Source organism: Neolamprologus multifasciatus, chromosome 13 (genome assembly GCF_963576455.1).
Source record: "Neolamprologus multifasciatus chromosome 13, fNeoMul1.2, whole genome shotgun sequence".
Lineage (NCBI taxonomy): Eukaryota > Metazoa > Chordata > Actinopteri > Cichliformes > Cichlidae > Neolamprologus > Neolamprologus multifasciatus.
Window position 1 is genome coordinate 26,178,416 of NC_140451.1, and position 26,017 is coordinate 26,204,432.

Consider the following 26,017-nt stretch of genomic DNA (forward strand, 5'->3'; position numbering starts at 1 on the left):
ACAATTTTAAAAAAAATCGAAGAAGTCAGTTGCTTAGCAACTGTTGGAAGCCTAGCGTCAGTTAGCAAGCTAGGAGATCAGCTAACACACGTACCGTGTGACCCTAAAAAGTGTATAAATGCCACTAAAAAGAAGAGGACCTTTGCAGCTAGCCCAGAGAGAAGTGGATGAAATAAAAAAACAGGTCAGTTCAAGAACGACGCTTTAAACTTAGGTGCGACTGCACCAAACTGTTCGGACTGAACGTTATACAGTTACCACCAGATGTACCACCAGAGCTTTTTCGAAATGATGTGATCCCGAGGCTTGAACTCGACTGTTTCTCTAAACACTTTTATCTTATAAGCCCTTTACCGACGTGGCATGCGCTAGCATAAATATTGATTAGCATCTGTTCGTAACAATTCATTATGATGCACTGCTGTGAGTTAGCAATGTAAACCACAATAAAAACCGACATAGTCATCAATATAAACGCTTAACTGTACATTGATATAAACACTTTCACAGGTTGACAGTCTGGAGAAGGATGCCCAGAGCCAGGCTGGATCCACTGAAGAGGCCTTTCGAAGGTAACCAACTGTGGCAGAGCACCAGCAGTGCCCTTCCTCACTCTTAAGATGCGCACCCTCACCTGTTTCAACATTGAAATCCTTGTGTGTAGTTATATAGCACCTTTCTACTCAGCTGAGCACTCAAAGAGTTTTCTGCTAAAAGTGTCACTCACCCAGTAACGCACAAATCCATACAGGATTGTATCAGCATTTTCTAACAATTACAAACGTACTCACACTGCAATGGGTACATCAGTGAGTTCGCTATCAGTCTGCCCAAGGATATTTCAGCATGATGACCCTCTCTACCACATGCCCCGATCACCTACTTTATGGAATGCTTGAAAATTTGATATCTACTTGCAAACAGATGCCAAAAACTGCAAATGTCAGCAGAGGAGACACTAAGGACACTGAAGAAACTGAGCAAGGTTAGTTTTCTAATCTTTAAGAAACTTTTCAACCTTTTCAAATACTATTATTGTACACAGATTTAATATAATCTTTCGATGCCAACAATTGGAAGCAATCAGTGATATTACTTGACTAATATTAGTTGTTTTTATTAAGGCAGTTGTCATTACTTACAGCAGCAAATCGATATATTAATTTATCTTTGCGGAAAATGTTGCATGGTTGACAGCAGTGTAGCTAATTAGCCATCATAAGCTAGTGCTTGATCTTTCAGGATGATGAGCTGGCTCCAGTGGGCAATTATGATCAGAGGAAACAGGAAGAGGAGCGACGAGTGCAAAACATCGTGGAGCGTCTAAAAACTCTCTCTCTGGAGCTGTCGCCACCAGGACCTAGCACGGAAGCAGGGTCAGTGAAATGTGTGCTAATTGCAAAGAAGGAAAACTGGGATGGTAGAGTTTTTTTGTTGTTGATCTGTGTATGTACTTTATAGTCCTTGCTGCAGGGGCCTTGACTTCCCCACAATAATTTAATCTGCATGCTTCATTGCAAAGCATCAGTTTATCTGACAGATACAATGACAATTGAATGACAAATCTGACCCAAGAATACCTTTTTTCACTTAATTATTCCCTGGTCCACAGTAATGTTTCAAAGGAAGATAGTGAAAATAGTGCTGAAGAAGACGATGACGAAGACAGTAACGACAATGAAGAAGAGCATGTAGAAAATGATAACAACACTGGCGGTGATGAGAGGCGAGATTTGAAACCGCCATCTCAGTCAGATGCTCGCATCTACATGGTCCTCAGTGATTTCAAAGGAGAGCAGGAAGGAGATCTGTCTGTTCGGGTAAAACACAAACAGCCTTGATGTCAGCAATATATTTAGGACGTTTAGAGCTTGGATTCTTTCCCCTTGCATGTTAAAAGCGATATTGTATAATATTTAGTTTCAACAGAAGAGGGCGCTCTAGCCATCCAAATCTTCTTCTTCAAGTCTTGCAGGCCTGAATTAAGTAACAAATGTAATTTACATAATTCTGAAAACTATATACCTTTTTAATTTTAAACATTTCTATGATGTGTCTGGTAGACATTGGCATGTAGTCTAGTGCACTGTAGTGTAATTTATAAGCTTTATTAATCGTTATGTCCATCCATCCATCCATCCATCCATCTTTTTCCACTTATCCAATTTGATATCCCTTTGTGTTAATGAATCTTATTCCATTGCCGGTTAATTTTTAATCAAGTACTTAACAGATTAGGAAGATAGGTTTATCCTCACATCTGAATTTTAGACACGTCTGTGATGAACTACGTTTGAGCTCATCTGTTTGTTATAAATGTGTGAGTTATGTGAACTTACATGGTGTTCTGTGGCCTGTTGTTTCAGAAGGGGGAGGTGTTGAGGATTATCAGGAAGACAGCAGATGGATGGTGGCTGGCTCAGAACACTAAAGGCAGCAGAGGAGTGGTTCCAAAAACCTTCCTGAAGGTACAAAATGCAACGATAGCAAGTCCAACATTATGAATTTTCATTTAGACAAGTGTTTAGCTGAAGGAATTATAAAACATTACTGAGAACATTAAAATGCAGCCTGCAGCAGTTTTCTTTATTCATAGTGTTTTTAATATTAGTATAGACTGACAAAAAAGATCAAGACCATAACAGGATATGATTTCTGATTGTATTTTAAATGTAACCATAATGTGTTAGATTGGCTCTAGTGTTGATGAGGAAGATGATGATGATGACGACGATGATTCAAAAGAAGACGATGATGACAAGGAGGAGTCGGAAGAGGAGGAAAATCAAGATAGTGAAGAATTAAGTGATGATCCAGATAAATGGAGGTTGGAAGTTTTTTATTTTATTTTTATTTAATGGCATTAAGCTTCCAGGATCTGTGTTTCCCTGCACTTGAGAGACTTTGTTGAAAAGGAAGATAATTTTGAAAACTACATTTATCCAGATTAATGGCAACATAAAAATATTACTTACTGGTGTGAATGAATAATATAATTATTCTTGGTTTCTTTTGTTGTTGTTGACAGTGCTTCACATTCTAACTGGTCTACAGTCAAAAAGGCTCTGAGTGAGGTGCGACTTTCTATACTCTACAGTTATAACTACAAGAACTGAAACTGCTATAAATTTTCCCAACAGCAAATACTGAATTCACAATCTTTATTGCTGTGTTAAATACGTTTTATGGTTTTATCGTGTGTCTGTGACAGATTGATGCAACAGATGTGCTCTCCGCCATGGGTGCTATACCTTCAGGATTCAGACCATCAACTCTCAATAAATTACTGGTGGAGGAAGGTCATTATGCAGCGTGTGTGTGTGTGAGAGAGAGAGAGAGAAAGAGGGAGACTGGATAAACTCACAAATTAATATGAAGTAAACTCTGCCCACAATGGGGGATCTGTGCAGTTTTGGAAGCACTGGCAGAATTCAGTAAATCCTAGAGCTTGCTGGTCCACTGGTGGGGAACAGACCTGCCTCCCTTAGTGCTGCCTGACATCATCCTATAGGTTAAGTGGCTGTTATAAGGCTAGGGGAAAACTTTTCATTGCCAGTTACTCAACTTCTGCCAATTACTTTGTCAATGTATAATTTTTCTATAAAGCAGCAAAATATGTGGATTACATTTCCCAAATTCTAAGTAATATATTCCAAGGTAATAACAAATCCTTGCATTAGTGAAGCAGGAATCACAGGATGTGTCACATTTATATTTGGAAAAATCAACAATTATACAAATTGTTGCATCTTAATGGAAATTTGGCTGTAAACTAAGATGACGCCCAAAACTTAAAACAGCTTGAACAGCTTACACTGTGAGATAAAGGAGCTGGTTTAAAAGACATTTTAAATTATTCAAGTTCATAACTCCACAGGCTTCAACAATTAAGAGTTTATACTGGGTGAGTTATACTGGATGTTATTTTTATTACTGATTGGTACAGTAGATTGAATGGTGAGTTAGATGCACAATTTTTACCCTATTGTTACTGTATTGATAGAAACAGCTGTCACTGTAAATAGTAATATTTATCTAACAAGCCAATGCTACATGACTTTCAGGGCAAAGCTGTAACCCTTTGTGTCCTTTACTAGGTGTAACATACAGAGGAAGTCATTACATTCAGCCTCAGCTCAGCCAATCACAGCTCTCCTTTAAAGACCTCTTCCTGGACCCAGACACTGGCAAGGTGAGCTTGTCCCTGTGTTTCTGACACTTACCAGCAACTATAGTCATAAACCTGCCTACTGTGTGATTCTTCTATGGTGTAGGTTCGTCCTCGGCAGGTCAGCACAAATGTTTGTTTCAGTTTGTGGAGCTGCAGGATGATTCCTACTCCTGGGGTTGGTGTTCAAGTCCTCAGCCGGCACGTCCGCCTCTGCGCCTTTGACGGAACTCAGGTATCATGGTTGTCTCTGTATACTTTTATTTTAGACACTAGTCCATGACAGAAAATGAAAAAGAAATCATTTAAAACCATTATGAGAGATTTACAACATAAATTTATGCAACACACCAAGAAAGGTACTAAGTCACAAACATTTAGAGAACTAAGAAAGATCCTGAACGCTTCATTATATGTTACATTATTATAAGTTTTTTCTTTTTTGCGTCACTCTAAATAGACTAAAATGTGCTGTATAAAGTGGTGTACAGTAGTCTTCAACTTTATCTGCACATCTAGAATTTATGTCTTAGCATATTTGCTTGTGCAGAAAGCTTATACCACTGTCGTTATTACAAACAGAATCAGGAGAACATTTGCTTCCATTCTTTCTTGGTTGGAGCGAACATTATTACGTTCTTTTGTACTGGAATTTTTTACTGCACTTCTTTAATTTCTCCAAATGTCTTCAGAGTATAATTAATTTTATTAATACTTTTGGTGTATTAGGTAAAACAGAGGTGTCAAACATTACGGCTAGGGGCCGGGATAAGCCCTACAAAGATTCTAGATTTCAATTTTTTTCAGTGGGTCCACATTTTCTGTGAATTAGAAAAAAACTTTCTGTTTGTAATTACCGGATATTCTGAACAATGAGATAGCAGAGTGTTTTCTGTAATTTTGTGTCTTACAATTCAATCCCAAAGAGGTCATGATGACAAATTTCTTTCATTTACTACAGCAGCATCTGTTTAGAGAAACTGAGGTGTGAAAACAACCTCTGTTGTTGTGTTACACAAAGGCCACGTCCACACTAATACGTTTTCATTTGAAAACGCATCATTTTCTCTCCGTTTTGGCCTTCCGTCCACACTGAGACAGCATTTTCGGTCAAGGAAAACGCAGCGTTCTGAAAACGCTTTTCAAAGCGGATACATTCGAACCTTTTCAAAGTTGATGATACATTTTGTCATGTGATGCAGTCATGTGACCAATTAAACTATGATAGCGGAGGGCATTATACAGCAGTTGTTTTGTTTGTTCTCAATTTTGACAGCCCTATTAAAGATTAATATCAGTTTGCACATGCTCCAGATAGCTTTTCTTCAAATTCTTTAATTCTCACTTGCAGCAACAACTCCACGTCATTGTTAGTCCATTTAAAAAACTCTGTGCTTTTCCTCAACATTTTGTCGCAACGTTTCAAAGAGCCGGAAAGTAAATAAGCAACAGACAGAAATGAGGCAGGTCAAATCGTCTTGGTTTCATGCATGCGCAGGTCTGGAACATAATCGTTTTCGGCAGTGGATCAACAACTCTGTGAAAACAACTGAAAACGATAGTGTGACGCGGAGCGTTTTCAGACGCAAATGCTGTTTTCAAATTTAACCGGGCTAGTGTGGATGTAGTAATTCATATCCTTGATTACTTTAGTGGCAGGAATCATGTATTGGTGTCTTTAAGTGTGTAAGCTTATGAAACAGTCACATTTCAGCTCAACTCAGACAACAGAGAACACGTTTCTGACATAAAACAGGAAGATTTTTATGCAGGTTTTTTTTTTCAGATTTAACTCTTTGTATCTAATTCCCTCGCTCTCTTGCTTTTTTCAACATGAGTTTTCCTGTGTTTCAGGTTTTGAGTAACATCCACATAATAAGGGCAGCCTACAACGCCAAGAGCCCAAAGACCTGGAGCTTCTCTCCAAGGGTATGAGGAGGTTGCTATGTTTGTAACCTTACAACACAAACTGATTTGCAGACTCTTTGTACTGAGGCTCTGCAAAAGAAAAAAAAAAAGAAATTGTGAGAAATGTGAAATTTAGCATGCGTTCATGTGTGTGTCTGTTCAAGGTGACCGGTATCTTGCCCACCCTCTTGGATGGAGACTGTTTTCTGCGCTGCAACTCTGCGTCTCCTAACCTTGGGATCCTCTTTGAATTAGGAGTCACTTTTATACGAAACGTAAGGGTGCATACAATTTTGCGAATTACAAAAATGTATATAAGGAAAGAAAAGAAAAAGTGTCTCTGTTTTAGTCTACTGGGGAGAGAGGAGACCTAAGCTGTGGTTGGGCTTTCCTCAAATTGACCGATGATGCAGGAAATCCTGTGCCGAACAGGTACATATTAATGTTTTTTTACACTCATCCGGACATATGCAGAAAAAGCTGCGAAAATATATCAGAATATCTTTTCTTTAGACACATACAGTAGTGAAAAGTGACATTATTAAGTGCGCATTTGAAAAAAATTGAATAATCTACTGTGTACAGGACCTATGAACTGCCTGTGAATGGTGGCACTCCATATGAGAAGGATGTAGCAGTGGAGGCGTCACCCACTAGAGGATGTAAGGAGAAATGGCAGACTCAGTACATTTTGATCTTAAAATAATATAAGGAAAAAAAACAATAGAAACAAAATAATAGTTTTTATGTTATATTAATCAGTGTATCTCCTCTCCTTTCAGCTCCAAGTGGTGTTTTCCAGCAGATGCTCCAAGCCAGGCGGCAGCCCAAACTTGTTGTTAAGCTGAAATCAGCCAACAGCCGGACGCAAACACAGCTCAGGTTAGAAGATCAGTGAAAAAAAGACTGCCGCTGTGCTTGAACACCTGCAGTAGAATATCTTATCCATAAAGCCTTCCTCTGTTTATTTGGACTCATTCCTGACTCATCTCAGATATATCCCTGTGTGCATGTATGTGCGCGCATGTATATGTTTGTGATAAGTACATTTTTTCTCTTCAGTGTCCTTCCAGATACTCTCCTCCACTGCCTAAACTGCATCCATCTGCTGGTTCTGCACAGGCATCTGCTCGCAGACGCACTGCTGATGGACAGGCCCACAATGCAGAATGCAGGTAGCTCGCACTGTCAGTGGTTCTTATCCAAACCGATCACATTCACAGCTCTGGGTTTAATGCCATTATCTCTCTTTCAGATCTAATATGCAGTCCTATACTTTCAACCTTTCCTGTGTTGTTGGACCAGCCAGACCTGTTAGATGCTCTCAGGGTGAGAAAAGTCACATTTGTCATTCAAATAAGATTCAACAACTGCTCCTTTGTTTTGTTGCTTTATCAACACAGCTGAAATTCTGCTTGTTGAAGATGATTTCTGTGAGATTATTTTTAATATTCTCATAGTAAAAATAATGTGTGATTATATATAGAGAGAGTTTAAAGCTTGTTAAGTGGTATGACCCATCGCACTTGTTTGATGGTAAGGACAACTGAATATTCAAATAACTGTGTTTCTTCCAGAGTGCCTGGCTGGATGCTGAGACTAACATGAACAGAGCACAAAAGGTGCGTGTGTGTAGGTGTGTAGTTATACAACAATGTGTCCAAACACATTTTGGCCCGGTGTAAATATAAAAAATGGAATGCAAATTATTTGAACTACATATTTTCTTAAATAGTATAATGACAGTCATTATAAAATGACTGAGAAACTGTATTTCTCTGTTAAATATCTGCTGAGTTTAAGTTTAAGTGTAGTTGTGTTGGTGGTCTAACGCAGCGGTCCCCAACCCCCCGGTACCGGTCCGTGAGTCTTTTGGTACCGGGCCGCGAGAGTTGAGGCTCAGGTGTGAAATGTATGGTTTTCAGGGTTTTTATCGGTTTTCAGCGTTATTTTGTTATTGTTTTTATCGTTAACTTGGTTTTCCTCGGTCTTTTCACCTGTGTTATGAATAAATCTTCTTTTTTTCGGTACCGGTACTAGTTTTATTTTGTTGTATTTATCCGCGACACCTTAAAGGCCGGTCCGTGAAAATATTGTCGGGCATAAACCGGTCCGTGGCGCAAAAAAGGTTGGGGACCGCTGGTCTAGCGTCCCCAGTGTCTGGATGGAAGCATATGCAAACCTGTAAATATATTAATCAGGCCTGTACCAACTATTTTGAAACATGTAAAAATTTTAATAATTTTTTCCTTCCAGGTTTTTAATATGTCTTTTTGTCATGTTTAATCAAATATAAGGGATTGTATGATTTGCAGGCCAGACATTCTGGATTTATTTACATTTTATGCATTATTACAACTCTTTTGGAAACAGGGTTTTGGGACACAGATCCCATTACAAAGTGATATGTTGGGGATCTGCTTTCTTTTTGGGAACAAAGAGGAAATAGGATGTTTTGGTTAGGTAGCTTTGAAGAAGTATTCATTGCCTGGTTTAATTAATTAAACTCAGTAACAGTCTGTGAAATGGTGGAAGCGCATCTTTGGATGCGTAATACCAGCTCAGACCTGTAGAGGATGCTGTCAGAGACGTGAATATGAACTAAAGCTTTCTCCCTGTGTGTTTACAGAGGGACCTCTCATATCTAAAACTGGAGTTTGTTAAGGTCTACATGTCATCTGTGTATTTCCTGCTCCACTCTCCATCGCTGCCCTGTTATCGTTGGGCGGACCCGCTCTCTGAGGAACAACGCGCAAGAGTCATCTATGCAGTGCTGGAAACGCTGAAAAGCCAACGCAACAACACCGTCCAGTCAGGAGTTCCTGAGGTCTTTGTTGATGGCGCTCACACGCATCTCGCTTTTGATGTTACCGAGTTGACTTTTGACCTTCTCCGTGTGGCGTGGTGACAATAACGTCATCTCCCTCTGGCTGAAGGTGCTATTTGGTTGAAGTTAATTATCCTAATTTTCACATATATTTTGAAAATAATTAAAGGTTAAAACTCGCAATATTCTATATGTTTATTATTTTCTAGTAAATTTTAATGAAGAAGACCAAAACCAGCAGTGGTTGAAATTTGAATGAAAGCTTCCTCTTTAGTAGCTGTTTTTCATTACAATATATCACATACTATAACCTAGTTAGTCTTTCATGTAGTTATTATAGTTTTAGTTTTGGTCCATGGCACAGATGATATATAATATATCATATTTTAGATACACTTAAGATAAAACATGTGACAAGATAGGGAAATTCTTCATTGGTTTTTCACTGTATTTGTTGAAAACAGGACAAAACTCACATGTCCAACACGCTTTACTTCCTTTCTGCTTCTGCTAAACTACTGAGCATACACATCTTTGCGAAAGATAAAAAATGTGTTACAGGATTAAAAAAGGGACAATGCGTGCCACTAATGCCAGTAATGGTAACATTATTGGCATGTTTTAATTTAAATTTTATGATAAAAGTTGTGTTCGTATTACTTATTTACATCCACAAAGGTGCTTTTTCAGCCTTGTCATCTCACTGGGTACTGAGCCCCACCCATTATTTCAACATCATTGTGTGTATGTGCTTGTTTGAGAGGGTGTGTAGTGTAGGGTTACAGGAGTTAATAATTGGCCCGCTGTGTTCTTTTTATAGCCTGGTATAAAAGCCAAGGAGCACTAGGAGGTTGGGTCAGTTTGGGTGCTGTCGGTTACGGCTTCACATCCAAAGCAATATTTATTACAGCAATTCAACATACTTTTTTTATGTTAAATGATATATTGTCACACTAAGCATATTTCTTTGGGAATAAAATCTGAAAAAGTTGTTTGAAAGGCATTTAAGGCTTCTGTAATCATGGTTCACAGTTCAAAGTTTAAAAATATGAAAATTAGAGTTTAATTTATGAGATAAGACCTTTAAAAATACATATTATTTACACTGTTGGTTTTGTAATATGAAGATGTTAGGAAATGTTGCTTTAAACTCTTCACACATATCCTCCAACACATTCTGAATAAAAAAGAAAGGAATAAGATGTAACCTGTTAATTGGTGAGTACAGATGCTTAAGGGCATATTTTATTTCTCCATGTGTATTTGACAACTGACTACAGTAATTAAATTATACCCTAAAGACATGAATATATCAGCCAGGTCATGCTACTCAAGAAAAGCAACAAAGCCAGTAAGAATATTTCCAAAATGACAAAGAGTGCAAACACCTATCAGCATGTTAGTAATTCCTATTACATCCCCTCATCGTCTAACATGATCTTAACCTTGAAACTAACACACCTTTAACCTTCTGTTTGAACTTCAAATAGTCTTGTTTAACTGAACACTGACTATAAAGCCTTTATCCCCCCCAAAGTGATACTCCAAGTCCCCATCCCAATACCTAAAGTGGTCTTTCTGAATGTGTATAAACATACCAAGCCTTTTGTTGGTGCACTGTTTGCAGGCGACTCATATTCCACATCCTGTATTTCCACATTCCGGTGCAGTTGCTGCGGTTGCTGTATGCTGTCCCTGATGGCCGGAGCGTTGATAAGCTTTGGAAAAAACAAAACAAAACAAAACTGAATTACCATCAGGGTAATAGTAGTAAGATATCCCAGGGCTGTGTCAAACAAAGGGAAAAGAAACTCTTTGTGAAGCCCAGAACAGAAAAGTGTTTGGTCTTGAATTATATTTACAGGTTTTAGATTATCCCTTGATTGACAGTAGCAATGAGCAAGATGTGTTTTTCCCATGGTATCTAGACGGTAAAATAATAAAATAAAAATAATATTTAATGCAATTTAAGTCTTACAGATTAAACAGAAAATACTTTTACAATGTACCTATAGAGAGGTAGTGAGGCTACACTGTAAAGAAAACAGAATCCAGAGTAGCATTTAATGGTGTTTCCGAAACCTCATATCATACAGTTAGTCAGCATGGGTCTGATCATCTATAATAATAACGGATTGGATTTATACAGTGCTTTTCAAGGCACCCAAAGCGCTTTACAATGCCACTATTCATTCACTCTCGCATTCACACACACACTGGTGGAGGCAAGCTACAGTTGTAGCCACAGCTGCCCTGGGGCAGACTGACAGAGGCGAGGCTGCCATATCGCGCCTCTCTGGCCAACATCAGTAGGCGGTAGGGTAAAGTGTCTTGCCCAAGGACACAACGACCAGGACAGAGAACCCGGGGATCGAACCGGCGACCTTCCGGTTACAGATACGCTTCCCATTATATTGCACTTGGGAAAGTGATTTTCTTAAATATCTACACACAACACAACAGCAAAGTACTAACCACTGCTAAACTCGCCCACTGTGCCTTGCCAGCTTCTATTCCTAGTTTGTACAGTATCGTTCCAGTGCTCACTGTGTGATAAGGTGTCACCTGTGTAGAATTCCACTAGCTTCAAAGAGAAAAGAGGACAGTACCAGGGGGAGAAACAATATTGAACTATTGTGGACACTTTGTATGTGTTAATTAATTGTCACTAGCTGCTATATACTACTTTTTTCCATATATGAAAATTACTTGACAGGGGTGTGAGCAAAAAGGATCTAGCTTCTGGGTTTGCTCAAATGTTTCTTCGTGTTATATGATGGTTTCATAATAACAGAAATTCTAGACATTGGTAAATGCTGCTACTGAGAGAGAAACTACAGGCAATGTCAGTAAACGTGGTGGTGGACAGGTATATAAGGCAGTATGTGGGCAGTAGAGGGGGGTCTGTGCCATCTCCATCCCTTATCACCTTGTAATCTCATACTTCTAAATACAGCTCTGATTCATGCTACCTACAGAAATAATTCTTCAGTGATTGGATATATAAGTGATGAGCAGGAGGAGGAATACAGGGGACTAATGGTCTGGGATAAATCATATGCTTCTGAATGGGAGTAAAACCAAAGAGATGATGATTGACTTCAGATGGAAGAAGATGGCTACATGACCTGTATCTGTGCTTGGACAGGATTTTGATGTGGCGGAGGAGTAAAAGTATTGGGATGTCCACACGGACAACTGGCTAAACTAGAAAACCAACACAGAGGCTTTATACGAAAAGGGTTCTTTTGGATTTTTTCAAGTCTGCAGCGCAGTGATTAAGATTATCCACCACTCAATTGTGGCAAGTGTAGGATACTCTGCTGGGGGAGCAGTGTCAGAGACACCAATAGACTGAATATACCAATTAGTAGAGGCTGGCTCTGAATGGCTGCAAATCATCATTATCAAATCTCATGGTATTAAGAGTTTGTTTAAAAAGAGAGTAAAATGTGACTTTGTTTGAAAGCCATGGTGTATCGTCAGATGCTCCTTTTTTCAAATTGTGGTCAACAGGAAAGAAAAATCTTATCTGTGCCATATTGAGCTCACTTTGCTAACTATAGAGGTGAAGATAATGTATTAACTCCACTGCAGATCACTCAACACGGACCATCATTGTGTAGATATAAATGATACTGGACTGCAGACTGAAAAAACTGTAAAACTGTAGACCTGATTGTTATCACATGGAAAAACTGAGACGTTCTCACCCAGTTCTCTTTGTGCCCCAGGTGGACTATTGTCTAAGGAGGAAGAAGTAGAAGAGGTGATAGTGGTGGGGATTTCACACAGTAAGTAGTTAAATGCTAGAATATGCACACACAGATTTAATGTCCTATCAGGGTTATTAAAAGAAAAAAAATAGATTCATAGTGGAGGATCTAGAATTATCATGATCACAGATTCAGTTTGGGAAACGGAAACTTTGTGTTACCTTATGATGTGCTGGAATAATTATTTGGTGTCTATCTCGTGTTTTCAAAGAGTTTTCCCTTAATTTAAATGGAGACTAACCATCTTTTAATGGCTTAAACAACTTTTTGTTTGAAATTAGAGCTTGTGCACAAAATTGCTAGGTGAATGGGTTACAATGTATATATGTGTGTGCCTTTGTGTTTTGCATCTTTACTGTAGTTTTAATTTGTTTCCTTTCTTTCTTTCTTTCTTTCTTTCTTTCTTTCTTTCTTTCTAATTTTGTTTCAAGTAGCATTCAGTGGACATTTTGTAAGAACTTGACACAGCTGAAAAGTTTTAGATGTTTGGACCATTAACCAAACGGAAAGTAAGCCAACTAAAAGAGCTGAAAGATATTAAAATGCTTCAGGCATTTTCAGGAACACAGTGTTTACTACATATCTAGTTATTAGATCTTAGCATCCAGTTTTGATTAAAACATGTTTGTAATGCATTCAATGATGTTTGAGGGTACAGGTCATTTGACAGCTATAAAATAAATCCTATGAAGCTTAGTAGAGCAAACGTGTAAATTAAAAAACAGGCTAAGTTTACTATGTATAGGTGCAGCTCGAGGTTACCTCGAGGTTACAGTTCACAGTATTGGGGGAGTCCTGAGTCCCTGGACGTGCAATGGGTTTGTTGTCCAGGCTTAGGACACAAAATATAATGCATTTTCTGTCATTGTCTTTGTGTGTATTTGTGTATGTGTATGTGAGTGTGTGTGTGTGCGCGTGTATCCTGTAACTAGATCCAGAATAGAGGATCTAGTGCAAGGTGTGTCTCTCTCATGTCTGCTTATTCTGTCTTGTGTGTTTGTCTGGTGGTAATGACTGAGGGGGTTTTATATTGCAATATGATAGCTACAACATCAACAGTTATTCTAAGATTGTGTTTGCCACAAAGTCACATCTAAAATGCAATATTTGTGCAAGTTAAAATCAAACTAATCAGATGAAGACTAAATGAATTTGCACAAAGATGAAAAGGATTGCAGTTTTAAGTTCTTTAATGTGCTTTTACCCCGATGATGGTTGGATATATACCAGCAGCTGGTGTTTTGCCCCTCTGGTGTTTCTGCCAAGACCTGCTCATGTATTGAACAGATATGTAGGACTGCTTTCTTGCATTTGTGCAATATCTCTAAATTTAGAAATATCCTGTCTCAGAGTGATGTTGAAAAGCTAATTCATGCATTAATTACTTTTAGGCTGGGCTACTGTAATTCATTATTATCAGACTGTCCTAAAAACTCCCTGAAGAGCCTTCAGTGGATACAAAATGCCGCAGCAAAAGTACTGACAGGGACTAGAAAGAGAGAGCATATTTCATGTTGGCTTCTATTCATTAGCTCCCTGTTAAATCCAGGATCAAATTTAAAATCCTTCTCTTCATATACCAGTCCTTTTTGAGCAAGCATATAGGATAACCTGAATCCGGCATTGGTTACACTACAATAAGTTTGGGCTGTTACAGCCATGATGCACTGACTGTTTCTAGTTCACTCACATTTTTCATTCTCTGTGTTACTGTCCCTCTCCCCTCACCTTAAACCAGTCGCAGCAGATAACTGCCCCTCCCTGAGCCTGATTCTGCTGGAGGTTTCTTGCTGTTAAAAGGGACCGCCAGTTGTTCTTTAGGGCTTTGTACCCAATGTCAGAGTGTGAGGATGATTATACCTCTGCTCTGCCGTAACATTTGTGTTGTTCCTGGAGAATCTCTAGTTGTGGCAGCACTTGCTTATTCCGAATGTTCGAACACTGAGGTACTAGTCGTTTCGATGTTAGTGTAGATGTTGGGTGTCAAGGAATCCATAGGTTCCATATCTCTTTCACGTATCACCTTTTGCTGGGGTTAGATGCGTAGTAGCACTTCAACAATTCCCTATTCTCATGCCTTGTCCACTTATAGCTTATTCCAGTAGCCCACTTCTCATCAGTGTGCCCTGGTTCCTCAGCTTATGGGCAAAGGGCAGCATGGCTTCAGTTATGTGTCTCTTAATCATATTTTGAGGTAGGCCTGGGTAGCATGGGGGGGACCTAGACTGGAGCCCTTACTGGATGCATGCCCTTGGTTGGGATTTAAAATCCTACCTATTGTTCTGAATATGGTAGTGTTTCCTTGGTTTTTCTCAAGCTTCTCATGTTGCCACTTCTTCTTTTGTCCTCCACTTGCTCAGTTTCCTCAGTTTTTTTGAGGACATGTGACACACTGTGCTATGAGAGGCTAGGTTTTTGAGCTAATAGTGTTTTGGGAATCACCTTGGTGTCAAAATACAATTTTATGCTTGTCAAACAGCATATTTATATTCTAATTTTTTCTAATTCAAGAAAGAAATGGGAACCAATAATATGTTTTTATGATGGGCAGCTAGTAGCAAAGTGCTTATTTAAAAAATTGGTTTATTGTTATGTGTAAACACAACACTAGTTTATCCTTGAGTGAAGTGTCTTTCAGGCTTGAGTGATTTATTTAGAAAACTTTAAATAATGGTGCATTTCTGTGAATAATACTAATACGTATACTTTAATACTAGTCATATACTTAATATATTATTTAATATTATTGTTATTATTTAACCCTCAGCAGGATTATTTGTGCAAATAAAACTAAATAAAATATATTTTCTATAAATGAAGAAATGTTTGCCATGGTGATCACATTACCATGGCAAACAAGATCCTTGCTTCAGTTTCACTTGATAGTGTACCTGACCGCATATTTTGTTGTTAAACAGGAGCATGTCCTTATACGTATTAGCTTTAACAGACAAATGGGTTGACAGAGGGTGTGTCAGCATCAGCAGAACAAAACAAGTATTTGTCACTGAAAGAGGGAATGTGCATGTGGAAGGTTTGAAAGCTACTCTTTCAGAGTGACTCACAGTCCAATATTGAAATTGCATGTTAAACAGAAATCACAGAATACACTAAACAGGAAAACAGACATTAATTTCAAAGCTTTTTTTTCTAATTCATTGTTATACAACTAGTTTTGAAAGTAGTAAATCAAAGTATAGTCAAGTAAAATGTGTTATTGAGGTGAGAGAAATGTATGCTGTTAAGATTACATGAAATTAGAAATTGTACCCACTTTTTTTTCTCCAGTCATTTCTAATCTTTAACTCAGAAATTCATCTTACAAAGTTCTAAAGCATATTAGGCACATTATTGTTTTTGTGAAAATTTGTAGGCTGTCAGTTTCCAATTAAAACAAAGATCTATTAAATAATACAAGATCATCTGTGCTCAGCAAGACCCTGGACCTGTCATGATTGGGCTGTGTGGCAGGCAGGAGTTGGACCCACACGCAAGCTCACGGATGCAGGAATGAACTCAAAACACAGCTTTATTGCTGGAAAGAAAAAGCATACAAACTAAACTGGAAACTATAACGTATTATATGGAGAAACACACGGCCCTCAATGAGGGAGAACGCGACACTCAACTGAGGGAGACGTGGATATATACACAGAGGGTTAACGAGGGAAGTAGGAGCACACGGGGGACACAGGTGACACTGATAATCATAACGAGACATGGCAGGAGTAAACACAACACTGACGGGAGACTGTCAAAGTAAAACAGGAAGTACACAGAGGTGCAGACAAGAGGAGAGAGAGAGAGCACGGGGAGGGCACAGACATAATGGGCTTGGGAAACATGGAATAAAACACAAGGAGGGGAGACAAGGACTCACCGATACACAGATGGGCACACAGGGGGTAAAGTCACATGGGGAAAACAAATAGGGAACATCTTAACAGAACCACCTAGGAACCAAGGCATAAATAAAGAACAAAATACAAAACATACGAAAACTAAGAATGCTGGGCCAACATGGCCCAGGATCATGACAGAACCGCTAGCTGTACTCAGAAAGGTCTCCTTGTTTTGAGAAGCAGTATTGGTTCATTTTAGAGCCAAGTAATGAAAACATTTATTTCTATTTTAAACTAGTGCTGTCAGCATTAATCTCCAGGGTGGGCCATTTATATGGATACACCGTAATAACATGGGAATGGTTGGTGATATTAAAGTCCTGTTTGTGGCACATTAGTATATGTGAGGGGGCAAACTCCTCAAGATGGGTGGTGATCATGGTGGCCATTTAGAAGTCGGCCATCTTCGATACAACTTTTGTTTTTTCAATAGGAAGAGGGCCATGTGACACATCAAACTTATTGGTAATGTCAAAAGAAAAACAATGGTGTGCTTGGTTTCAACGTATCTTTATTCTTTCATGAGTTATTTACAAGTTTCTCTTTGTTCACAGCCATTGACATGTCGAAGAGGTTAACACGTGAGGAGCGGATCGAAATTGTGTTAATATCTGGTGAATGCAGTAACCGGGTCATTGCAGCAGATTTCAATGCAAGACACCCTACGAGACCACCCATCTCCCATGCTACAGTTAGCAAACTGCTTGCTAAATTTCGTGAAACTGGTTCAGTGTTGGATTTGCCAAAATGTGGACGCAAGAATACTGTCACTAATGAAGAAACATCAGTGGCTGTCCCAGCAAGAGCCCACAGCGTAGCACTCGCCGCATGTCACTAGAGAGTGGCATTAGTCGAACATCCCCTCGGCGGATATTAGCTACTCACAAATGGCACCCTTACAAACTCCAGCTACTGCAGCATCTCAACAAGGATGACCCAGATCGGTGCACAGAATTTGCAGAATGGGCAAAACAAAAATTGGAACAGGACCCTCAGTTCACACAGAAGATTTTGTTCAGTGATGAGGCAAGTAAGTTTGATGTGTCACCTGGCTCTCTTCCTATTGGAAAAACAAAAGTTGTATCCAAGATGGCCGACTTCTAAATGGCCACCATGGTCACCACCCATCTTGAGGAGTTTGCCCCCTCACATATACTAATGTGCCACAAACAGGACTTTAATATCACCAACCATTCCCATGTTATTACGGTGTATCCATATAAATGGCCCACCCTGTAGTTAAAATGACGTTAACATCATAACTGCATTAACGTGGCAAATCTCCATTAGCAAGTTAGCGCGGATCGCCCAGTGCGTAGTGCTGCACCACGTCAACGTGTTAGCATGGTTAGCTCATTAACGCGTTATCACCGTGCAGCCCCACGGACAGGGCGCGTTAATTCGGTTATGACGTCAACGTCATTTTAACGAGACTAATGCTGACAGCACTATTTTAAACCTGTCCTCTTTTGCATGCTGCTAACTTCAAATGTATAGGTATGAGGGGCAGTGTTTATTCATATGAAAAACGCTGATGATTTGGTCAATCATGATCTTTTTTTGGACAAACCTTTCCTAGAATGCATTGATATGTTTTCCCAGCTATTTGTGCAATAGGGTGTGAAGTATGATTAGTCAGCACAGAGGGGTACCTCAGGGTTGCATCTAAGGACCGCTTCTTTTTAATAATCACTTACTGCTCTTTTTATGTGATTGCCTACCAGTGTTGGGGAGTAACGGAATACATGTACCGCCGTTACGTATTTAAAATACAAAATATGAGTAACTGTATTCCGTTACAGTTACCGTTTAAAAAGGTGGTATTTAGAATACAGTTACTTTGTTGAAATAAATGGATTACACGGCGGTACTTCCCTGTTTCATATTGTGGCGGGTCAGGCCTGTTTGGGTTTTGTTTGACAGCTACGTTCGGTTGTTCCAGGTGGCAGCGTTACGGTTGCCATGGTTACAGGGTGACGCTCTCTCTCTGCGTGTTTCCTGGGTGAGAGAGGCCTTTTTGTTATTGTTGTGCTAAGCTAATAGGCAGAATGCTACCGGTATAGCTCTAAAGAATGTAGCATCATAGGCAGTGTAGTCCGTGCTGCAGGGAGAATGGACTGCCATACACGTTATGTGTCTGTGAGCGAGGGAGGGAGAAAAAGGAAAAGTAGGAGCTGTCATCGAGCAAAAACGGGAGCTGGAAGCATGTAAATATAATAATAACCGTTGCAGCCAAGAAGAGTGCCTGACGAGCCCAGTTGTAAGTAAGCTATTAAGACTCAACTGTACACCGTGTTCGTGTTTTCCTCCGAAAACAATAAGTTCCGTTGGAGCAGCTTTTCAACGCCTCTCTCTGTCTCTCGCTAGCAAAGTTGACCCAGACAACAAAGTAAAGCTATTTTTCGGCTACGAGCCCGACACAGAACCCACCGTATTAGCCAGAGGTCCCTTTACCGCGGACCTTCAGTAACAGTAATAAATCACAGCAATAGTACATTCATGTAGTTGTAAACAGCATGATAATATATTAAGTAATCCAAAGTATTCAGAATACGTTACTCTCATTGAGTAACGTAACGGAATATGTTACAGAATACATTATGGGGCATGTATTCTGTAATCTGTAATGGAATACATTTTAAAAGTAACCTTCCCAACACTGTTGCCTACACCAATATAATGCTATCATCAAAGGCTTCGTTTTTACAAGTTTATAAATAAGTCGGATGGATTTAGATACAAAAATGTACATCCTTTGCAAACTTTGCTTAATATATCCAAATATTAAAATGCGAAGTAGAATGTCAATCTTAAGTTATCATTTGCCTCTAATATGTAATGACGGCTGGGAAGATCAGAAATTTGAAATTTGGCATGTACTTCATGTGTGGATTGATTTGAACTCACCTTTAAATCGCATATTGATTATATTTTTTAAAAATGCCAATTTTTTTTTAATGCTCCACAAATTTTTTTTTACACATAATCTTAGGCAGAGACTTGTTTAACAACTCATATTACCAGTAATGGAATGCACTAAAGAGGCAGCACTCTTACCTCATAGCAAGAAGGTCCTAGGTTTGAATCCAACATCTGGCCAGGGGCTTTTTGCATTTGCATGTTCTCCCTGTGCTTGTGTAGGTTCTTGCCAGCTTCCTGCAACACTCGAATGATATGCTGTTAGTCAGGTTATCTTAATTTGTGATTCTAAATAGTCCATAGGTGAGAATGTATATGTGAATGGTTGTCTGTCGCTTACCCCTGCGGCAGACTGGTGATCTGTTCAGGGTATACCCTGCCTTTTGCTCTATGGTAGCTGGGTTAGGCTCCAGCCCACCTGCAACCCTGATCTGAATTATCACTAACACAGTGTATCAGAATTCTTTTAAAATTCTTCAGATATATTTAGGCTTCAGATTTTACAACTCAAAACGATTATTCACTGTTAATCAATGTATCTATGATAGGAAGTAAAATCCATGGAAACACCCATGTGATGCAGGTGTAGCAGTAATAATTTAAATTCATATGCTGTTTATTGTCAAAGGAGCTTGCAAAGAAAAGCGTCTGGACTTCTTTAAGTTACTTGAAGACGTTTCACCTCTCATCCGAGAGGCTTCTTCAGTTCTAAGGTCAAATGGTGGGGAGTCCCAGATATAAACCTGGTGGGAGTTTCCCCCACAGAGGGACAAAAGGACCCCCTGATGATCCTCTAATCGCCTGAGCCAAGGTGTGGAACTGGGTGTGGGTCCCAATCAGCCAGAGTTTCAGGTGAGTTCATTGTGAAACCTGGCCCCACCTTATCATGCGAATTCCTGAGGTCAGCCTTAATGGCCCAGGGTGTGAGTGGGCGTTAAGGCGTCTGGGGAGGGAACTCAAAACTGGATTATAGATGACAGACAGTTGGTGTCTAATAAGATCCCTTCCCAGACGCCTTAACGCCCACTCACACCCTGGGCCATCTGACCTCAGGAATTCGCATGATAAGGTGGGGCCAGGTTTCACAATGAACTCACCCGAAACTCTGGCTGATTGGGACCCACACCCAGTTCCACACCTTGGCTCAGGCGATTAGAGGATCATCAGGGGGTCCTTTTGTCCCTCTGTGGGGGGACACTCCTACCAGGTTTATATCTGGGACTCTCCACCATTTGACCTTAGAACTGAAGAAGCCTCTCGGATGAGAGGTGAAACGTCTTCAAGTAACTTAAAGAAGTCCAGACGCTTTTCTTTGCAAGCTCCTTTGACTACGATGACCTGGATGAACATCTAAGGCTTATCCTACAGCAACTAACTATTACTTTGTTTTAGAAGGAAAAAAGAAATAGAGGAAGAGGAAAAAAGTGCTGTACTCCAAAGTGCTGAAATGTTGCCAAGTGGAAATATATGACGTAACAATTAATCAATTTAACTCCTGCCACTCCCAACTTCCCTGTTTCTCGCTGGTTGTTCTCATGTTTGTTCTCTTGTTTCATTTCAGACCTCTTTATCTATCTGCGCGTTTGATCCTTTAAGTCTCTACTCTTTCCTGTTCAGACTCATGTGCACCAAACAAAACTTCAGTCTATGCATCCCTCGCCCAGTCTTTTAGACCTAAACTTCTGCAGTTTCAGCAGACAGCTAATAAAAGACACTAGTTTAAGAGGAATGCACTTCAGTCAGATCCTACACAAACACATTAAGACACAAAGTCAAAAGCAAACATTAACTCAGATGTCAGTGACTATATGATTAACAGGTCAGTCATATAAAATGGCATCAGAGCCTTAAAAAATCCTCAACTCACATGTAAATCGACTGTCGTGTTTAATGTACTTGACAATGAGCTTCCAAGCATCATGCCCAAATACTATACCTCCACCTCCACCTATACTGTGTGACGGTCAGAACAGGTTTTTCTTCTTAAGCAGTGAATTCTCTTGTTTGTATGTTTGTTGTTGTTGTGACACTGCAGAATAAATTTTGGAACCCATTTGATGGTTTGAGGCTGATCAGATGATGACTAGCTGGATAAGAGTTTATTTTAATATCACCTACAACAGCTAAAAATTTTATTAGAAGTATAAAGTGATTATAGATGGAAGCAGCAACCATGTCACCAACTGGCTTGGGAAGCCTCATTATTTGCATTTGTCTTTCACTGTGTGTGTGTTTTTTTTAAAATGAAGTGATCATATTTCAGTGAGAGCTGGAGTAAAGCCGGCATTACTCTAACGTTCAGCTGAAACTCCTTTTATATCCAGAAAAGTGCTTAGAGTTGCTTCACTATCCCTTTTTGTGTGCATGTAAACAAGTTGATATTATTAATAGAGAACCATCAACAAATACCACGGAAATGGAGGCTCACGCATAAAAACTGCACAGAGAACCACACACATGCAAAGAGGGTCATAATACATCATCCTGTTGCACAAACAAAAAGAAACCCACCTGTCAAACTGGTAGTTTGAACAGTAGGAATGGATGGGGAGGTGGAGTAGAGGAAAAATAGAGGGAGGTGCAGGAGGGAAAACGAGACAGAAAGACAGTGTTTAAAGGCACCTTGAAACAGGTTACACATCTCATTCTCTAAGACAGCCCATACGTGTTTGCACACTGTTTTGGACTATGGCTTCCACCACCTCAGGTGATGCTCTGCCATCAGGCGGAAGGATCTTCACCAGCTTTCCTGACATATTCTTCATCCCCGAGTTTGTGAGTTTCTTGTTTTGTAATTTGTGTTGTTAGAAGGGATGTGTTACTTTTCCATGTTGAGTTTTACCCTCTTTTGTGGTTCAGACATGTCTTATTTTTGCACTGACAGCCTTTTATTTTATTCTCTTTCATATGTTTGTTTAACACATTTTCCTTATTTCATTCCTTATTCAACCAGGCCAACATTATTTAAAGTAAAATCTTCTTCTCCTCATTTCTCTTTTGAGGCAAGTTTCCATTCTGATAAGATTTTTCTCGTCTTGTTTTGCTGGTCAGCTGGAACCACTGTTAATTGGAGTTAATAAAAAGCAGCTTTTTTGGTGAAAATTATTTGTTTCCATAGCAACAGGAAAACCCTAAATATAAAAAAAAACATTTTATTTGTCAGAAAACATCTTTGATGCAGTCTCTGCACTAATCAGCCATTAGTTCTACTTTTATATCCTCAAAATGAATAAAAAAATATTTCTGCAATTTGCACAATACTTATGTTGTCACTGGCATCCTCACTTTCACTTTCACCATGATTTTCCCCTATGATCACAATCATGGATGTAACAGGTGGTGATGGACTGGACTGTATTATATTGAAAAGTGAAAAGTGAAGATTATTAGGCTTTGATGTTTTTTCAATCCAGAAAATAATTAGATGAAAAAAAATTGAGTATTAACTTTGAGCTGTTAATGAAGAAGGACTGATTTTTTAAAATATATATCTCATAAACTTATCCTGAAAAAGGTTTGTGCAATATCTTTAGACCTGCATAACAGCTATTACTTTAAATGTGAGAGTGCAGGGATAGGTATTAGTACTTCTTATTTGTTTATAATATCATATAGAGACATTTTGTTATTGAAAACATTCTCTGTATTGCTCAAACCACAAAGAAAAAACTTTGTATTCTGTGACATTTTAGAATTAAAGCAAACAAGTTGTCACCTTTTTTGGCATGCATGCCCCTCATTAAAATGACACTAAAGCTGTAAATACCAAACCCAACTTTATCTTTACGTTTTGTTTTGATGCAAGCAACGCACAGATTAAATCTGCATAACACGTGGAAAGGCACCTGTAACCCTTATATATATCAAAGTAGTCATAAACCCTCATGGAACACTGGATGGCTTTCACTTTTCATGAAACATTATACAAGCCTGATGAAGGCCACAAGCCAAAACGCGTTGGTCAGTTAATAAAGTTGTTCCTATTTACTTTTAAGTGTTGCTGGAGCTCCTGCATTGTTAGTTTCTCATCCTCTCCATGCACAATGGAAGTAGGTGAAGTTGTGCCAGAAATTTTTGCTGCTGCACAAGAATGGAAATCTACTGATGAAGTTTACCTACTCTTGTTGTCAGTGTAAATTTAACTGATAACGGATAAAAAAGGCAAATGAGGGTGAGTTTGGCTTAGTTTTTGGCAACCAAGTTATTTTCCTGGAATTACCGTGTACTGTGAAGGACTGTGAGGAAAAAAAAGGAAACGCTAGAGAACAAAAACACCTGCACAAGGCAAGCAATGGCAATAAAGTGAAGGAATGAATTGAAAAAGATGGTTGATGTTTTTAACATTTTTTAATTGAAATTGTCCTTAAACCTACAATTCACTAGCAGGGATCAGACTTCACTGGACAATGTTTATTGACAGAAAATGTTGGACAAAGTCAGCAAAGTTGCCGATTTGGTGAGGGCCTCAGGGCCCTCTGGGCAGAAAGCACTCTTGGTATCTACGTGAGACGTGAGAAATAAGACGAGAGCTGGGAGGGTGGGGCACAGAAATAAGAACAAACTGCAAGTAGGGCAGGAGGACATTTCACGATATATGAGTGAAAGGGGAGTGTGTGAGGTGTGGTCCCACTACTGAAATTCAAATGAATTGTGCCTCAAAGCTAACTTACCATCACACACAAACATATTCAACACTAGTTTTCAGCTTGAAGCTTGGTTATTTCAAATAATCACTGAGACCATAAACTCAGACCACATGGCTGTAGGATCCACGTCCAGCTGATTTAAAGGTATACTCCACTCAAACGCTTTCACCACCCTCTGTTGGCATGGAAACAGCAGTTATATTCAGTCTAGACTGACAACAGTGGATTTCAGCTGTGATTCAGCCACAGATATAGGTGCTAAAAAATACTAGTATACCTAATTTAGGTTTAGCCAGCCACCCATTCAGGTGTGCATACTGTTGTGTGAAAAAAGCATTTTTCACACTTAAAGGCTTCAGATCATCAAACTAATTTTAATATTGGTCAAAGTTTTAAAATAATGATTTCATCTATTAAGGGATTAAATCTATCCAAACCTACCTCTGTGCGAACAAACGATTTTATCACATTAAAGATGGAAAAAGGTTGATGAAAATATTGAGTCACAGATTAAGTCTTCACACTGACTTAAATGCTCCATTATAAACATTTTTCCTGTTGTTTTCAGTCAGAGTAAACAGTCAAGCTTTGACTGCGAGTACAGAAGCCCCACCCACCTGTTTTTTTTCATATATTTTTGCATAAATTTGTATATTCACGGTGCGTTCCCTTTTACCTGGAATGGATGTAAAATGGATATGTTTTACCTGTGTGGTTTTAGATGAGATAAGTTGTGATAAGGCTTATGCAATATTTGTCCATATATTAAAACAATTTTTGTAGAAGCACCTATTGTTTGCTACTCTCTGGTCTCCATTTCCTTCATGATTCACTGTCAGAAATTTTGCCAGAGAGTTTCGCCTATTAAAGGTTTAAAGAAAAAAAAAAAAACAGGCAGTTGTTACTTCACAATTTGACAATTAAAAAAATATTCTGACATTGTACAAATAAGATTCACAAGTAGTGATTAAACCAAAACTTTTTTGCATTAAAAAAAAATGATATCATGAATGTTGTGTATTCTTTATTCATCTTTTTACTCTTTTTTGTCATGTGGATTGTTTAAACAACAATTAACAATGACAGCTAAGAAGCATTCTAACATACCTCAAGTGGCCACCAAGACCAGAAAAGCACTACATAAATTGAAGTAAATGCAGTTATTTTTATTTATTTTACTTGGCGGAGACATGTCTCACTTTAAATATACCATTTGAGATGAATGAGCAGAGTAGAGCAATGTTTGTCTGTCACAGTGTTTAATCCAGGACATTGCATGTTCTTCATGGGCACTGACTAAAAAAACAACAACACATAGATTAGGAATAGGCTGTCCATAATTTGAGCTCTCTGTGTTTGCACAGCTGACTGAACATGATTTTGTTGTTTTTTTATGGGAAGGATTATTATTTTAGTTCTTATTGTTTTTATTACGTTATACCTAACTAACCTAACTAGACTTGAGTCCAGCTAAATTTATAAAAATGATTGCTAGACAAATCGATTCACTCGAGCAGTTCTGAATACAAACAGACCTGTTTCAAGTTCCTTTAAGTAGCGTTTCAACTGAAAAATCAGAAGATTAAATAAGTGATGGAGAATGTTCATTTTAGATCTTCACCTAAAATAAATTGACTAAATTTCTTTTGGATATATACTATTAATAAAATAATAAAAATTATTACTCATCTGAGAGAAAGTATAAAACTGAAAAAGGCTTTTGTTTTATCTCCCAGAAGATATGATATACTACTGAGCTACTGAGAAGCAGAAGGGCTTTTTTGTTTTTGGCACTTGTGTAAAATGTCCTCACTGGAACACCAAGATGCCAGTTTCGACTGAATGAGCCTCAGCTGCTGTTTTCTCTTGCT

At 38.8% G+C, this 26,017-nt stretch overlaps 2 protein-coding genes across 4 annotated transcripts in view; both read left to right on the forward strand.

Annotated features, from left to right (window-relative positions):
- nphp1 (nephronophthisis 1) overlaps positions 1 to 26,017 on the forward strand; it is a 26,803-nt gene continuing 786 nt past the window's right edge. The window contains exons 1-21 of one of the 3 annotated variants that reach the window (XM_085183429.1): positions 1 to 184; positions 511 to 572; positions 925 to 985; positions 1,243 to 1,376; positions 1,613 to 1,820; positions 2,367 to 2,468; positions 2,691 to 2,827; positions 3,029 to 3,074; positions 3,212 to 3,299; positions 4,098 to 4,192; positions 4,275 to 4,403; positions 6,023 to 6,097; positions 6,241 to 6,351; positions 6,426 to 6,508; positions 6,662 to 6,738; positions 6,859 to 6,958; positions 7,139 to 7,251; positions 7,332 to 7,405; positions 7,654 to 7,698; positions 8,706 to 8,903; positions 12,638 to 12,697. In XM_085183429.1, the coding sequence (XP_085039555.1) occupies positions 119 to 184; positions 511 to 572; positions 925 to 985; positions 1,243 to 1,376; positions 1,613 to 1,820; positions 2,367 to 2,468; positions 2,691 to 2,827; positions 3,029 to 3,074; positions 3,212 to 3,299; positions 4,098 to 4,192; positions 4,275 to 4,403; positions 6,023 to 6,097; positions 6,241 to 6,351; positions 6,426 to 6,508; positions 6,662 to 6,738; positions 6,859 to 6,958; positions 7,139 to 7,251; positions 7,332 to 7,405; positions 7,654 to 7,698; positions 8,706 to 8,903; positions 12,638 to 12,667 (2,034 nt within the window). In that variant the 5' untranslated portion in view covers positions 1 to 118 and the 3' untranslated portion in view covers positions 12,668 to 12,697. Of the gene's footprint in view, positions 185 to 510; positions 573 to 924; positions 986 to 1,242; positions 1,377 to 1,612; positions 1,821 to 2,366; positions 2,469 to 2,690; positions 2,828 to 3,028; positions 3,075 to 3,211; positions 3,300 to 4,097; positions 4,193 to 4,274; positions 4,404 to 6,022; positions 6,098 to 6,240; positions 6,352 to 6,425; positions 6,509 to 6,661; positions 6,739 to 6,858; positions 6,959 to 7,138; positions 7,252 to 7,331; positions 7,406 to 7,653; positions 7,713 to 8,705; positions 9,087 to 12,637; positions 12,698 to 26,017 lie in introns of those variants that run through there. The other 2 variants (XM_085183427.1, XM_085183430.1) reach the window with 2 other exon arrangements.
- Positions 20,854 to 26,017, forward strand: part of LOC146505675 (myelin and lymphocyte protein-like) — an 8,530-nt gene continuing 3,366 nt past the window's right edge. Inside the window, exon 1 of the mRNA XM_085183443.1 lies at positions 20,854 to 22,275. Coding sequence (XP_085039569.1) covers positions 22,189 to 22,275 — 87 coding nt within the window. The 5' untranslated portion in view covers positions 20,854 to 22,188. The remainder of the gene's footprint in view (positions 22,276 to 26,017) is intronic.